The sequence below is a fragment of the Leucopleurus acutus genome (genome assembly GCF_964270905.1).
Source record: "Leucopleurus acutus genome assembly, chromosome: 16".
In the NCBI taxonomy this organism is placed as follows: domain Eukaryota; kingdom Metazoa; phylum Chordata; class Mammalia; order Artiodactyla; family Delphinidae; genus Leucopleurus; species Leucopleurus acutus.
In genome coordinates, this window is record NC_139158.1 from 63,717,215 (window position 1) to 63,734,687 (window position 17,473).

Genomic DNA, 17,473 nt, shown 5'->3' on the forward strand with positions numbered 1-17,473 from the left:
ACAGGCTCCGGACGCGCAGGCTCAGCTGCCATGGCTCACGGGCCCAGCCACTCTGCCGCATGTGGGATCTTCCTCGACCGGGGCACGAACCCGTGTCCCCTGCATCGGCAGGCGGACTCTCAACCACTGCGCCACCAGGGAAGCCCGCCCTGACCATATTTTAATACATGGAAATCTATCCAAATGAGCAGTCAGACAGGCCTTTTGTTGAACTTTAGTTTCAGCTACTCTTGAGGATTACTGTTTTATCTTTTTTATTCTTCTTATTATTATTGAGGCGTAGTTGACTTATATTAGTTTCAAGTGTTCAAACTACAATCTTGTAGTTTGATATTTTTATGGATTATACTCCAAATAAAGTTATTAAAATATTGACTGTATTCCCTGTGCTGAACATTACATCCTTGTACCTTATTTATTTCATATCTAGTAGTTTGTACCTCTTAATCCCCTTCACATATTTTGCTCCTCTCCTCACCCCTTTCCCCCCAAGGTAACACTAGTTTGTTCTCTGCATGTGTGAGTCTGTTTCTCTTTTGTCTTATATGACATCCAAACTGACAGAAACCTAATTTTTTTGTATGGACAGCTGTGCTCCGCAGACAATCCATTAGCTTCTAGCAGCAGAGTTGTTGTTGTTGTTGTTAGATTCTTTTTTCCTTTGACTTTTATTGTTTTAGGTCTTACATTTAGGTCCTTGATCCATTTTGAGTTAATTTTCATATATGCCAGGTAAATGCAACTTATGGTCAGGTAAGGGTTCAACTTATGGATAGTCATGCTCCATGGACAATCCATTAGCTTCTAACAGCAGGTTTAAAAATAATTAATTTTGTAGATATTTATAGAAATTTGTCAGGCACTGTACAAAGTACAAAGAATGTAGCAATAAGCATGAGAAATCTGGTCCTTGTCCTCACGGAGCTCACAACCTGATGGGGGCAAGATTTTTACTTGTGAGCCAGAATTTTATTTAGGAAGGAAATGTTGGGGATAATGTGTTTTTCCTTATTTCCAGGGGGAGTGGGGACATGTCTCTAGGAGCAAATGGGTGTACAAGTGCTCCTGTGACACTTGAGCATTGATTGCCAAGGATTGTGAATATAGACATATGTGGGTTCCCTTGCCTGAGGTTTTGGATCTTTCAAAATCTTCAGAATACTGAAGAGGTCTTGGTGGGTATGATCTTGACCATAGGCTAAAGCTCAAAGTGGATGGGAGTCTTCTCAGCTTCTTTACAGTACTCCTGGAGATTCTTAGGAGAGAGGCTTCTCCATGTTCATTTAGGTATAATCCAAATTGGTATAGTGGAACAAACACTAGCCTGGAAGTCAGAAACCTGGAACCTCGTTACAGATTTCTCCTGAATTCTCCTTGTGTGGCCTTGGCAATCCGTGTCCTCTGGATTTCTTGTATCTTTAAAACAGGGATAATAATACATGTTCTACCTACTGCAAAAGTAGCTGTGAAGATCAGGTGAGGGAACTGTACTCGTGTAATGAATTAGCTGGATTCTTATTTGATGTACACAAAAACCGGCGAGGCAGGCATACAGGTTTCATTATTTTTATTTATTTGTTATCTACCTCAGCTAAGTTTGTTCTTTTTTTTTTTCCTAAGTATAATCTCATTTCTCTGAAACTGACTTTTAAGACCCATTCTCCTGCCTCTGAAAGGAAGAAATGATAATCAAGGAGTCTAAGATACATTAGTGATTATCCTCCTCTTCTTGACTCCTTCCTCCCATCTCATACTTTACAGAGAAGAAAACAGAGGCTCAGAAAAGAGGGGAAATTTTGTGCAAATTCATACATTGAATTAGGGGTAAACAATAATCTAGGTCTGGTGACTCCAAATAATTACCTGAGGATCTTGTTAATAATCCAGATCCGTGTACCCCACCCAGCCTATTGAATCAATTTTCAGAGGGTAAGACTTCTGACTTGTATTTTTTTTTTTTTTTTTTTTTTTTTTTTGCGGTATGCAGGCCTCTCACTGTTGTGGTCTCTCCCATTGCGGAGCACAGGCTCCGGACGCGCAGGCTCAGTGGCCATGGCTCACGGGCCCAGCCACTCCGCGGCATGTGGGATCTTCCCGGACGGGGGCATGAACCCGCGTCCCCTGCATCAGCAGGCGGACTCTCAACCACTGCGCCACCAGGGAAGCCCCTGACTTGTATTTTTAAAACCTCCTCAGATGTTTCTGATGTGGTGGGCAGTGGCAGGGTGTCTTTGAAAAATAATTAGTTAGATTAGTAATCTAATGCCTAAAAGAATTTTGAAAAATTATGTAGCTCTTCACACATTTTAAAGTTCACATTTAAACATTTTATTGTAATATTAAATAATTGCAAAGAATTTAATTTCCAATGTGTTTTTTATTGTATACATGTATATATTTTATATATCTTTTTCAAAATCTTGAAACTGCAAATTTAGCTCATATAATTTACAGAAAATGTTTATCATATTACCTAATTTGAACAGCTAGTTCTCACTGTCAACATAGCCAAATCAGATTTACTTTGTTAGAAAATGTCTAACTTCTTTTTCAGTTAAAGCAGTTATGCTAATATATGACCTGTGATAACTATTTAACTTCTGAATTATAATTCTAGGAGAAATAAGGCAAGTAGACTTGCCATGAGTTTGTCAATTAAGATGTTACTCCTTTCAATATTGATTTCTTATGGAAGCTCTCTGATTTGCTTTCTTGGGGCTCTCCCTCTGAAGTTATGCATTTTCAAACTGCCCCTTTGTTTGGCACTCTGGAGGGTTTTTTTTAACCTCAGCATTGTATAGGCATAATAAGGTTTGGGATAAGAGAGAGAGATGGCATTGTTTTATAAAGTGGGAGAAAGAAAGTGGGAAAGGAGAGCCAACTTAGATCAATGTTAGGAAAGATTACATATGAAAGTTGAGTCTCTGGACACTTACTCTCTTACAACTTTTCCTGCTCAGGTACATACAGGAATAGAGTACTCTAGCTTGAAAACTACTGATTTAAACTATGATATCTACCTAAATAACAAAGAACCATTGAAGTGAATATTTTTGCATGTGTCTGTTATACTTGAGAGACTTGATGTACATGTAGTATGTTGTTCCTGGCTGTTCTTCCCACTTTCTTTTTCTAACCCAGGCATATTCCTGTTTAAGGCAGCATTCCAAATGCTGTGATAATAAAGGAGCTAAGAGAGCTGCCCTCATTCACTTGTTTTGAGGAAGGCTAGCATAGTTGTTCCATCCAGGAACAACTGGATGGTAGGAATGAATGTGTATGATTTCCCTCCTGTAAGCAGGCATGTAGGCAGTGGGAAAAGGGTTAACTTCTATACTGGCCCAGGTCTGCCTTCTCAACAGAGAAGACATGTGGAATCCAACTGTCACCAAAGCCACTTTGGGCAGGGGGAACAGGCACAAGGTCTCTGGAGCAAAGCCTGAAAATAGCTGGCAGGAGAACAGGGTGTAATTATAGCTCAAACTGCGAAGCATGTGTCTCACAACCTGAACTGCACATCCAAGGGCTTCTTCCAGTCTCTTCCATGGCATAGAGTCCAGAACTGAGCCCACTGTAGGGGCTCAAGAAACTCTTCTTGATATGTTTCCAAATCCCATTCCATAAGTTTTAAATATTTTTCCTCTGTGTCTGTTTCCCGCTGCCTGTTTAGCATCTGTCTTCTTCATTTGTATCCTCTATTATCCCCTCTTTCCTTCCATGTTTTCTCACTCTGATTAGCCTAGATCTGGCTGATCATGTGAGCAGAGTTTATTTGTTCATATTTTTATCCATTCATTTCACAATTATGTATTAAGTGCCCACTGCGTGTCAAACTTTGTTTGCTAGGCACTGAGGAGGAAACAGATAAAACGATGTCCTGCCTGCCTTTAAGGAACTCACAATCCAGTGAGGGAAACAGGTGTATACATATGACTATAATGTTAAAAATAAAACAAATAAGTAGCAAGTCTTTAGGCAAATAGAAAGAAACAATACGCATGAATGAACAGTGTGAATGAATAGTGCTAAGTGCTAATAGTGCTAAGGTACAATCTTTCAGGAAAGGAAGATTTGTATAGATGTCTGCTTTTTTCCCCAAATTAATCCGTGTGCTTTTTGCAGTTCTAATCAAAACCACAGTAAGTTCAAAAATTTTTCAGATATAATTCATAGCATATAGTTTACCCATTTAAAGTACAATTCAGTGACTTTTGGCATATTCAAAGAGTTGTGTAACCATCATCGCAATCAATTTTAGAACATTTTCACCACTGCAAAAAGAAACCCCATACTCATTAACAATCACTCTTCATTTTCTTCCAACTTTCCTTGCCTCAGCCCTAGGCAACCACTAATCTACTTTTTGTCTCTATGGCTTTCGCTCTTCTGCACATTTCACATGAATAGAATCATATAGTATGTGGTCTTTTGTGTCTAGCTTCTTTCACTTAGCATAATCTTGTCAAGGTTCACACGTTGTAGCATGTATCAGTACTTCATTACTTTTTATGCAGAATAATACTCCATTGTATGGACATACCATATTTTATTTATCCATTCTTTAGTTGATGTATATTTGGATTGTTTTCACTTTTTGATATCTTCAATAATGCTGCTACGAACTTTGTGAACAAGGTTTTGTATGGATGTATGTTTTCAATTCTCTTGGGTGATCATAGCTGTACTAAAATCCACATTTGGTGGACTTTAACCCCACAGTTCTCAGGACTCCTACACTTTGATTTTCTTCTTTATGCTGATTCTGGTTTTGGAAACAACATTGCCCTTTTGGAGGCCATGTCATTTAGCAGGAGAATGCCCTGAACTAGAGACATATAGACTCTAGAGCTAGCCACGGGTGACTGTTAATATTTAAAATAGATTAAATTAAATTAAAATTCAGTTCTTCCACCACATTTCAAGTGTTCAATAGCTATATGTGGCTACCATATTGGATAACTCTGCTTTAGAATAATGCTGCTACTAATGTGCTAAGTAACCTCGAGGCCATCACTTCCCATCTGTGCATTAGGTTTCTCATCTGTAAATAAGGGTGGTGAACATCAAAAGCCCTATCCTCCTCTGGCATTCTAAGTGATTTAGGATTCAGTCTTTTGTATTTGCCTCCTCCCACCTCCTCCTCCAGACGTTTTCCCTGTTCATCCAGGAGTACCCAGAGGGAATATTAAGCTGCTAATTGGTCAAGTTATGTTGCTCCCACTCCCTGCTCCCTTGGTGAAAGGGAAAGTGACTTGAGGGTATACGTGTATCTAAGTGCTTCACATTTGTGCAGTGCTTTATGGATCATAGAACACATTATTTCTTAATTTTACAGAATCAAAGAATTTCAAAGTTGGAAGGGCCTTAAAGGTCATCTCAAACTTCACTGAACATGAATCACGTGGTTGCTTATAAAATGAAAATTCCAAGGACCCCACTCCCTCAAGAATGATCAAGTAGATGTCAGGGTTTCCCTGGTCCAACCTGCACACTCCTATGCTTCTGGACAGCTCTGACATTTAGAAAGGCTTTCCTTATATTGAACTCTCCCAATTGACATAGCTCTTCCATTTATAATTACAAAATGCTAGTCTGCTTCTTTCCCATAATTATCCTTCAGGTTCATTCATTCATTCAGCAAGTATTTATTGAGCATCTACTATATACAGGGTTCCTTGCAAGGTACGGGGGATTCAGCAGTGAACAAGACTAACATGGTCTCTGCCTTCAGGAAGCTTACAGTCTAGTAGGGGAGACAGACAATTAGCAAAAAAAAAAAGTAAATAAGTAAATAAAATAATTACAGCTTGAGAAAAATGCTACGAAAAAAATATACAGTTTTGTGATGAAGAATAACAGGAAGGACTAATGCTACTTGGGGTGGTCATGGAAAGCCTCACTAGGAAGTGACAGTTAAACTGAGATCTGAAACATGAGGTAGAGAAAACCATTCAAAGAGTTCAAGAAAGATAGGAAAAGAACATGGCATGTTCTGTCGGTCAGAAGGCTAATGTGTTTGGAGTCTATTAAGCAGAATGGGACAATGACATAAGATGAGTTGGAGAAGATACAAGGCATAGTAAAGTTTGGATTTTCTTCTACATGCAATGGAAGACACTAAAGGGTTTTAAGCAGGAGGTGCTGTAGTCTGGTTTGTGTTTATAATAGGTCATTTTGGTTTATGTATGGATTGGAAGGGGGCAAGAGTGAAGTGGAAGACCAGTTTGGGGCCATTGTGGTCATCCAGGCAAGAGATGAAGGTGGCTTCTGCTAGGGTGGAGGCAACAGAGATACAGATATTTGAGACTTACTATCATGCCTCTCAGTATCTTCTCACCTCCAGGCTAAACAGATCAGTCCAGTCTTCCTCTTATAACAGGTTTGACTACTCTCATCAGGATGTTTCTCCTCTGGAAGACCTAACCCACTACGTTAGATCCTGCCATCTGATGCTTCTGTGAAGAACCCAGTTTTCCCCACCTATTTTTTTCCTCAGCTCTTTCCTCCTATCTTGTGCCTTACTTTTCTGCTAGTCTAGGGAACTAAAATCTCCAATCTAATGACTATCCTTCTCATATTAAGAGGAGAGCTCTAGTCTTCCCTGTCATTAATCAATTATAAGTTTTTCAATGATTTGACCACGAACCTTAAGTACTTACTGTGCCTACTGCGCTCAGAGGAGACAGAAACGAAGACATGATTCCTGCCCTCCAAGAACCCAGGGTATAAGGGGAAAGATAAGGCCCCAATAAATGCAATACAAGGTAAACCAGTAGATCACAAGGAAAGTGAGATAAAGGGACTTGGAAGGAAGAAAGAACTTTCAGCTTTGAGGTAGGTGGGGGGAAAAGAGAAACTAGGGAAGACTTCATGGAAGATGTTACCTTGGAGCACCTGGGGCTGCGGGGTGGACAAGAAGTGCCCTTTTATATGGAGTGGTCAAGGATGGCCTCACTGAGAAGCCAACATTTGAGCAATAACTCAAAACTAGGGAATAAGTCATGTGGCCATCTGGGGGAAGAATGCTCAAGTAGAGGGCAAAAGCTCTGAGGCAAAGTGTGCTTGGTGTTCTTGCCAAACAGTGTGGAGGCTGTGTGGCTGGAACAGAGAGAGAGGGAGAGGAAGAGAGAATGGGAGTACTTGAGGACAAAGAGGTAATGAGGGAATAGACCATGTAGGAACTAGCAGGCCAGTGTGAGGACTTGCATTTTGAGCAGAGGAATGACATGATCTGACTTACCTAATGGTGATTTTGGACTATGATAGTAGAAGTAGATGTGAAGGGAAGTAGTCTAATTCTACATATGTTTTGAATCAGTAATGGATTACAGTAAAATTTGGAGAGTATAAGGGTAAGGTAGTTGCAGAAGTTTTCCTGGAAGAAAAATATGAGAAGATTATATACTTTGAGTTGTTCCATACCATATGGCCTCCAGGTGAGAGGGAAGTAGTTGGGTCCACAGCAAGTGTTCCCAATCTGTAGCCCATCAGCTAAATCTCTCATTAATAGTTTTGTTTGACCACAGTGTTTAAAACTTTTAAAAATTAATTGTCATAAAATAGATAACTAATGAGGACCTGCTGTATAGCACAGGGAACTCTACTCAGTGCTCTATGGTGACCTAAATGGGAAGGAAATCGAAAAAAGAGGGGATATATGTATATGTATAACTGATTCACTTTGCTGTACTGAAGAAACTAACACAACATTGTAAAGCAACTATACTCCAATAAAAATTAATTTAAAAAAATTAATTGTCAACACTTAAAAATTTAGAAACAGGTTTCAGGCCTCTTTGAAAAACTGAAAAAATTGGCAACATTGAGACCTTATTCCCAGAGGGCAAAGTTAATAGACACTAAGTTTAAGTACTAGATGCCTCTTCTTGCCAGAGCATGTATTCTCCAGTTTTCCAGTCCCTGCCTCTCCCTATTGGTCCCCCAAAACTAAGTGTCATTGCACATATGCTGCTATTTTCTTTTTTGGATATATTAAAAGGTTTTATTTACTTATGATTCAAATTTTAAAATTATGGAACATTCCAAACATATAATTTTCTACACTTGACACATATTGATATTTCACCTAGGCTTTTTTAATTGAAGTATAATTTACTTACAATATTATATTGGTTTCAGGTGTATAACATAGTGATTCGATAGTTTTATACATTACAAAAATGATCACCACAATAAGTCTAGCTACCATCTGTCATCATACAAAGTTATAGTATTATTGACTATATTCCCTATGCTGTACATTACATCCCCAAGACTTTTTTATTTTATAACTGGAAGTTTGTACCTCTTAAGCTCCTTTGCCTGTTTCACCCATCCTTCCCCCCTGCCCAGCAACCCCCAGCAACCTTTAGTTTTTTCTCTGTATCTATGAATCTGTTTGTTTCATTATGTTTGTTTATTTTGTTTTTAGAGTCCACATGTAAGTGAAATCATATGGTATTTGTCTTTCTCTGTTTGACTTACTTCATTTAGCATAATACCCTCTAGGTCCATCCATGTTATCACAAATGGCGAAATTTCGTTCTTTTTTTTTTCCCAAATATTTCTCCCATTCTGTGGGTTGTCTTTTCACTTTCTTTTTTTAAAATTAATTAATCTATTTATTTTTGGCTGCATTGGGTCTTCGTTGCTGCACGCAGGCTTTCTCTAGCTGCGGCGAGCGGGGGCTACTCTTCGATGCGGTGCACAGGCTTCTCATCGCAGTGGCTTCTCTTGTTGCGGAGCACAGGCTCTAGGTGTGCGGGCTTCAGTAGTTGTGGCACATGGGCTCAGTAGTTGAGGCTCGCGGGCTCTAGAGCGCAGGCTCAGTAGTTGTGGCGCACGGGCTTAGTTGCTCCGTGGCATGTGGGATCTTCCCGGACCAGGGCTCAAACCCATGTTCCCTGCATTGGCAGGCGGATTCTTAACCACTGCGCCACCAGGGAAGCCCCTGAACCCTATTGATTTTTGAGTTTGCAGCTCCTAGTGTAGAAAAAAGAGGCCTGGACCCTGAGTCTTGGTCCCTGATCTGCCACAACCTATTGTACAATGTGACCTTGAGCACAGCAAATGGACTCTTTGGATTTCTTTCGAGTTAGGAGACTAAATTGGATGTTCTTTTATTTTTTTAACATCTTTATTGGAGTATCACTGCTTTACAATGTTGTGTTAGTTTCTGCTGTATAACAAAGTGAATCAGCTATATGTATACATATATCCCCATATCCCCTCCCTCTTGCGTCTCCCTCCCACCCTTCCTATTCCACGCCTCTAGGTGGTCACAAAGCAAAAATCTGTTAACATCCTAGAGGGCTGAGACTAGTACTTTGTCCCCTCCCCTCTCCCAACCAGCCAGGGGCCCTAGCTGGGTGTGTATGTCAGAGAAAGAAGACACTGGAAGGAGTAAGGTGCCTATATCAATAATGTATAACTTAAGCCCAGGGCCAGGGAGAGGGATGTACACTCTGTGTGTGTAACTGGAAGTGGGCTCAAGTAAGCTGTTCTTGTATAGGTTTGTGCTTATATATTCCTGGGCACCTTCTATGTACCAGGCTCTATTCTAAGTGCTAGGGATGTAGCAATGAACAAAACAGACAAGGTTTTTGTTTTCATGGAGTTTATATTCCAGTGAAAGATGCAGATAATATACAAGTGAATAAAATACATGAGATAATTTCAAGTAATAGAAAGTTCCATGAAGAAAATGAAACAGAATAATGTGATAGAGAGTTTCTGGTGGGGCAAGCTGTACACATACGTGGGTATATAAATGTGTGGTACATACATACACTTGCCAAGGTCCATATGCTTATGCTATTTGTGCCTATGTGTGCAAATGAGCAGCTTGTATTTCTACAGTGTTTTTTTTCTTTTTTCTTTTTTTTTTTGTGGTATGCGGGCCTCTCACTGTTGTGGCCTCTCCCGTTGCAGAGCACAGGCTCTGGATGCGCAGGCTCAGCGGCCATGGCTCACGGGCCCAGCCGCTCCACGGCATGTGGGATCTTCCCGGACCAGGGCACGAACCCGTGTCCCCTGCATCGGCAGGCAGACTCTCAACCACTGCGCCACCAGGGAAGCCCTCCAGTGTTTTTATATTAGTATATATGATTTTATGTATGTGAATGCATACAGGTCAGCTGGTTTGCATGGGTGTGTTGTATATGTTGGCATTTAGCTGTAACTAGAGATGTTCTGGTGTGCCACTCGTCAGTGAGCCAGTTTTGGAAATGGCTTTTTCCCATCTGGCCTTCAGGGCCATTTGCCAGCTTCCTCTCTCCCCGTTCCTTCCCACTTTAGATAGCTCTCTGTGCTTGTCTCCTCTCAGCCCTAGGAGGGCTAAGCCAAGGAGAGGATAGTAACTAACTCATCTAGCCAGGAACTGGAAAGAAGCTGATAATCTTCTGTGAAATCTCCAAAGGCCTAGCTTCCCTGCTAGTCGCTGTCCTTCACAGCATGAGGAGAAAGAGTCCTGACTTGAAATCAGAAGACCTGAGGATCTATTCTTGGCTCTGCCACCTATTATTGTGTGACCTGGACCAAGTTACTACATCTCTCTGAGTTTCAGTTACCTCCTTCGTAAGTACCCTGGGTAGTAAGGAAGAGGGAACAAAATGACCTTTATGGGGGGGCTACGTGGTGCTGGAGCCTGAAGGAGGTGGGAAGGCATTCTGAGCAGGGGCAATGGCATGATTAAGAGTGTGGACGTGGGACTTTGTGTATAAGGGAAGCCAGGCGGAACCTACTTAGAATAAAATTCAGACTGCTTACCATGCCGACAAGGCCCTATGTGATCGGGCTGCTGCCTACCTCTGATTCTTACCCCGCTTCTTGCTCACTATGCTCCAGCCATACTGGCTTCCTTTCTGTTCTTTGAATAGGCCAAGCTCTTTACCACCTCAGTGCCTTTCCAAATTTTGATGTTCTCTTTGCCCAGGATCCTCTTCCCAAGACCTTACATAGTTGCCTACTTTTCATTACTTGGGTCTTAGCTCAAATATCATCTCTCCAGAGAGAGGCCCTTGGGGGCTTCCCTGGTGGCGCAGTGGTTGAGAGTCCGCCTGCTGATGCAGGGGACACGGGTTTGTGCCCCTGTCTGGGAAGATCCCACATGCCGCGGAGCGGCTGCGCCCGTGAGCCATGGCCGCTGAGCCTGCGCATCCGGAGCCTGTGCTCCGCAACGGGAGAGGCCACGACAGTGAGAGGCCCGCGTACGGCCAAAAAAAAAAAAAAGAGAGAGGCCTTCCCTGACCATCTTACTTAAAGTAGCTATCCTCTAATATTTATGAATATTTGAAATGTACATATCCTTTGACTCAACGATTTCAGTTCTACTAATTCATCCTACAGGTATATTTTCAAGTGAGTAAATGACATATTAAAAAAGATATTCACTGAAATATTTATTTGTTAAATATAAATTATGGCATACACAAACAGTGGAACATTATGCAGATGACAAAGAAAATGGAATAGCACTGTAAGTCTTAATGGAAAATAATGTCAAGATATATTGTTAAATTTCAAAATAAAGCGAGATGATCAAGCTCTATACTTAAGATTTGTGCAGTTTATTGGATGTGTATTATATTTAATAAAAAACAAGATACAGAGTAGTGTGTATTGTATGCCATCATTTGTATAGAAAAAAAGAATACATAAACATAAATGCATGTATATATGCTTGTCTAATAGGCCTGTCCTATCGTTGAAGCAGCTTTTTCCCACATCCCCATTCCATGCTTGGTTGGGGACTGTGAAGTACTTATTTCTCTTCTGAACAGGATTAAAATTCAGTTTTTTAAATTCATTTTTAAAATTTCCATCTTCAACGATATCCCAAGGACCTTATGAAAGATGCTAACGGTGTAGCCTTCTTCCAAAGTGATTTCTTGGTTACTCCTCACTAGTTCAGTTGCCCTATACCCTTCATCTTACTAGGAGTGGCCCTGTCTGCATACTGACTATTTCTGGAAAGTTACACAACATAGTAGTTACAATGGTTGCCAGGAGGCAGGGTGATTGGAGGTTAGGGGTGGGAGGGACACTTCTCATTACATATCTTTTTATGCAGTACGATTTATATGTATTACTTATTTGAAAATCATAAAATTGAAAAATAATACTGAGGGGAATATTCTTATAGTTAAATCTTTGCATACAGTCTGAAAGTTCCTTAAGATGTCTTTTTGAAAATTATTTCTCAGTCATTATTATGTCATTCTTTATATTCTTCATAATGCTTATCATAATCTGAAATTATCTTGGTTATATTTTTTACTTGTATATTTCCTGCACTATCATTGGAATATAAGCTCCATGTTGTCAGGGATCTTGCTTATCTTGTTCATCAGTGCCTTATTTCTATACATATATATAGCACATAGGAGTTGAATAAGCAAATGAATAAATGAAAGAATGACTGAAAGAAACCAGGCTGAAGCCTAGACAGGAGTAGGAGGCAAGGCTGAGGAGGTAGAAATCAGCTGATAGAGGGTAGTGAGTCTTAACTTTAAATGTGCATCAGAATTACCTACTGATTCTTTTTTTTTTAAATTCTTTTTGGAGTATAGTTGATTTACAATGTTGTGTTAGTTTCAGGTGTACAGCAAAGTGAATCTGTTATACATATACATATATCCACTCTTTTTTAGATTCTTTTCCCATGTAGGCCATTACAGAGTACTGAGTAGAGTTCCCTGTGCTATACAGTAGGTCCTTATTAGTTATCTATTTTATATATAACCTACTGATTATTTATACCAGCTTGTAGTAAAGAAGCAGATTCTTGGACTTTGTGATTGTGATTCTAAGTTTGGGCTCAGGAATCTACATTTTAACAAGTTCCCTAGGTGACTTGGGTACAAGTGATCTGGAGACCCCACTTGAGTAACACCAGTGCAGTGTTGACATCACTTTCAGGAAGAATCACATCCATGATATAAGTTCTCCTTAATACATGCCTAGGATGGAAGAGAGAAAACCATCATCCCATTTTATCAAATTAAATGAGGTTCAGAGATGGCAGTGCATTTTCCTGTGACACACAGCTTGTGAATAAAGTACACCTTGTAAAGTCAATGTATCTGACCAGTCAGCTCAAGGTGTGGTGGCAGATGGCTCACCCTCATGGGACATTCCCAGGCCTTGGTGTTACTGAATGGATTTTATGACTGTTCCTATTTTTTTGTTTGGGGAAGAGGTCATACTCCGTAATGACTGGCTCTTTCTGATGTATCTCAGGGAGGGCAATGAGCCAGAGGAGACCACCCAGATCACATACCGTGAGCTTCTGGTCCAAGTGTGTCATTTCAGCAATGTTCTCCGAAAACAGGGTGAGTGTGGGGATATGGGGAAAGGACTGGAAAGCCCAGCCTTGGGGTATCTGAGGACTTGGGAGAAGTAGACAAGGAATAGAAGGAATCTGGTAACAGAGGAACCGAAAAGGTCACCTGCAGGGACGGGGGTGTGACAGTGGGTAACTGGATGAGAGGGAGCACGTAGCAGCAGGTGGGGTCCACCATGGTCCATGGTCTGTGTCCTTTACCTGCAGGCATTTGCAAGGGCGACCGAGTGGCCATCTACATGCCCATGATACTGGAGCTCGTGGTGGCCATGCTGGCGTGTGCCCGCCTTGGGGCTCTGCACTCCATTGTGGTAGGAATTTGGGCTGGAAAAAGGGGCCTGGTGGGGGATAGGGCTCAGGAGAAGTAGGTTGGGCCTGGATGATGGAGGGTCTTAAGAACCAGACTAAGGAGTTTAGAATATCATAGCTTCCTTATCAGTTATCCAGTTTCTTCTATGACCTTGGCTTAGAGACCCTGAAGGTTTTATAAGTGACTCCTTTCCTTGTTCACTCGATCCCTGGGTCGCCCTCTCCTTCAGTCTTTCTTCCCTTCCCTAGTTTGCGGGCTTCTCTTCAGAGTCTCTTTGTGAACGGATCCTGGATTCCAGCTGCAGCCTTCTCATCACTACAGGTGACTACTTCTCTCACCCCTTCTCCAAAACCCCCCACACCCAAAGTCTTGGTCTTCAGTCAGCTAGTTGGTATTTGGGACTGCTCGGCATAAAGGGTAGGGGCAGCCTACCCTTCGTCTCCTGGTTCCACCTCAGCCTACCCTCTGTCAGCTCAAATCAGCTGGAAGAGCCAGAGACAAGAGGCCTACCCAGGAGGACTGTGGACATTGTGCTCACTAGGGATAAAGGGCTAGGAGTGTGGTGCCTTCCTAAGGCTTGGAATGTCTGTTGCTCCCCAAAGATGCCTTCTACAGGGGGGAAAAGCTTGTGAACCTGAAGGAGCTGGCTGACGAGGCCCTGGAGAAGTGTCGGGAGAAGTAAGTGTGTTTGGTCTGCTGGCTACTGCTTTGAGTTGACTAGGCATTTCCCCAGTGCCAGGTCCCTTTTGTCCCTCCTACCCTAGATGGACATGGGTGGGTCTTGCCAAATTCTCTTTGGAGCCAACCAGCCCACCACTTCAGGCTTTTCTTTCCTCCAGGGGTTTCCCAGTGAGATGCTGCATTGTGGTCAAGCACCTGGGGCGGGCAGAACTGGGCACAGCTGACTCTCCCAGCCAGTCCCCCCCGATTAAGAGGCCATGCCCGGATGTGCAGGTGAGTCTGGTACTTCTATGTCCTCCTCTGGGCTCAAAGTGGCTCCCTCTTCCTGCCCAGGAAGTTCCCGATGTCCTTCTTTGTTTCCTCAACATAATGCTGAGGATCTGGGAGCAATCCTAGGAATGGCTCCTCTGGCAGGGCTGACTGGGAGCTGGGGGACTTTGATCTTGGACGTAGGTAGGGAGCCCCTTGTACCTTGGGAACTTAGCATGAGAGATTGTGAGGAAGACTCCTGTGCTCGTTGGGGTATTCTAATAGGCACAAGGGATGTTCAGGGCTTGGGCTTGGGTTAGAAATGGGCTGACTTGGGTGACTATCTGTAGTCATCTTGATTGCTGGGCTGTGGTTTGGGGTGGGCTACCTGTGTGGTCCCACCATGGAAGGACCAGGATCTGCCCCTCAAGATATGGCCCTCATTAGCTTTGGATACACGCTTCTGATGGAAAAGCCCAATGGTGGCCTCCAGGTCTAAGGGGCATGAAGGATGAAGGGTCCAGAAGGACAGAGGGTTCCTGAGACTCTGTGACTTGAGGGGCTCCGAGTGGTCTTAGGGCTAGAGAGACTTCAGTCTAGTCTAGGAAGATTGGAGACCCCTGTCCGCATTAGGGGTTCTGAGTGTATAGGGGCTGTGTAGAGGATCAGGAAAATGGAGGCTGGGAGGACCAGTGAGAGAGGGGCCTGAGGGAAAAGAGGCAGCCAGAGGTTTGGGGCACAGTGACCCTTCCCTCCCACTCCCCTATCCTCAGACTCTGCTCACCACCCTTTCCATGGGCTCTTAACAGGGTAAGCTGAAAGAGAAACCCAAGCGCATCTGGCCCCAGGTATCCACCTCTGCACTGCCTTGGGCACTGCTTCCCTACATGCTTGTTTGTGTGTCCATCTGCTCTTTGCCTGTTTGCCCCATTGAGGTGGCTGCCAGACCTAACCCCCTTCTCTCTGCTTCTAGGTCCTTTGCTATCTAAGTCACTCTGAAGGGTCATGAAACCAAATGCTTGTTGCTACCTCTCTGAGTTGGCGTAGAGCATGGATCTCAGAGAGGTAGCAACAGACATTCCATTTCACTCCTCCTGCTTAGGACCACTGTGGGAGAGAGGACCAAGTAAACTTGTCAGAAAGTTTTTACTGTGCACTTAGTTGAGACAGAACCAGGAGAGACAGGAGGAGGAACAGGTAGAGGAGGTACAGACCTTGACCTTGGGAATTCACCATCAAGTTGGGCAGTTAGATGTGTATTACAAATGAAAACCTAAGTTTTACATAGGGCAGCAGAGAAGCTTCCTAAATATATTTATAAACTACTTGGGGATTTATAAACTCTGATATAATTAAATGCTAAATTGAACAAAAGTTACATTGTAGGTGGTTCTAAGAAGGGAGATCTCTAAGTGGGAACTCAAAGCCAATTAGTATAGGGGAGAGACTGGGCTTGGAGTCCAGAGACCAAGTTTTAGCTGTATGACCTTGAATAAGTCACCTCTTCTCTCTGGGCTTCAATTCCCTTATCAGTAATGGAGAGATGAGAGTATATGCTTTAAAGGAACCCACCTCCCTTACTAAAACAAAACATAAGAGCCACTATTCCTCTGAGTTTTACCATCCTCCTAGGGTGTCTTACTCTAAATCTGCTATGATCTACCTCTTAGGCTAATGGTAAATATAATCCCCCTTTTCTCTATTCTCATTAGCATGGTGGAGACAGATCTGATTCCCAGGAGACAATGCTTCCATCTTAAAATTCAGGCAGAGACCTAAGACTTTTCTCTTGAAAAAGGAAACAAACTTAGTGGTTAGAGTATAGGCTCTGGAGCCAGACTACTTGGGTTCAAATCTTGGCTCTGTCACCTGCTATTGTGGGAACTTGGGCAAGTTACTTAGGCTCCCTTGCTTCAGTGTCCCCGCCTCTAAAATAAGGATAAAACTGTAGCTACCTGATAGGGTTTTGTCAATGTAGGTAAGGTGTTTGGCACATAGTAACTACTCCATAAATGTTAGCTTTTATCATTTCTAATATAGCAGACAGGCTGGCATTTCTTTCTTTTTCTTTTTTTTTTTTTTTGCGGTACGTGGGCCTCTCACTGCTGTGGTCTCTCCCGTTGCAAAGCACAGGCTCCGGACGCGCAGGCCCAGCGGCCGGCCATGGCTCACGGGCCCAGCCGCTCCGCGGCATGTGGGATATTCCCGGACCGGGGCACGAACCCATGTCCCCTGCATCGGCAGGCGGACTCTCAACCACTGCGCCACCAGGGAAGCCCAGTCTGGCATTTCTAAAAGGGAATCTAGAAAAGAAATAGACTCTTATAATTCTTAATACCAGAGACCCTCAGGTCACAGGCTCCTGGATTTTTGTTTCTTGAAGGTGAAAATAGCCAGTTACCAAAAAACCAAAGAGCATAAAAATTGGCTTACAAAGTCTAGGTCTGAGGACTGCAGTCAAAGCTGCAGAAATCTTGGCAGAGCTCCAAACCCCTTCATCCTTAAGCAATCTTCAAGGGAGAGCCTGGTACAGTTGGCAGGTACCTTCCTCAACCATGTTACCTATGAGCTTCCTCGTATTTTTCTCTCACACCTGGCGGCTGCCCTCCCTAAGGTTATTCTGGTCCAATAACAAAGGCCAACTCCTCGATTCTTATTTCAGAAAATTCAAACCTTTTCCTGGTTCAAAGCACTGGGCCCTCATAAGTACACACCTAATTCACAACCAACATATGTGCCACTAATTGAGCTCACCCTGCTTCCTGGTGCTGGTTATCAGCTCCACACCTGGAGTACCCACCCCACCCCTTCTTACCCACACCCACAAAAGAAACAGTTTTACAAGATTACAAGAGTCCCCTCGCTGCCACAGTGTAACTGTGCTTTGCTCT

The 17,473-nt window shown here is 42.6% G+C and overlaps 1 protein-coding gene across 2 annotated transcripts in view; it reads left to right on the forward strand.

Moving 5' to 3' along the window:
- ACSS2 (acyl-CoA synthetase short chain family member 2) overlaps positions 1-17,473 on the forward strand; it is a 47,470-nt gene that overhangs the window by 19,892 nt on the left and 10,105 nt on the right. The window contains exons 3-8 of one of the 2 annotated variants that reach the window (XM_082858210.1): positions 13,240-13,331; positions 13,550-13,653; positions 13,901-13,973; positions 14,255-14,330; positions 14,492-14,606; positions 15,392-15,430. In XM_082858210.1, the coding sequence (XP_082714336.1) occupies positions 13,240-13,331; positions 13,550-13,653; positions 13,901-13,973; positions 14,255-14,330; positions 14,492-14,606; positions 15,392-15,430 (499 nt within the window). The remainder of the gene's footprint in view (positions 1-13,239; positions 13,332-13,549; positions 13,654-13,900; positions 13,974-14,254; positions 14,331-14,491; positions 14,607-15,391; positions 15,431-17,473) is intronic. The other variant, XM_082858211.1, reaches the window with a different exon arrangement.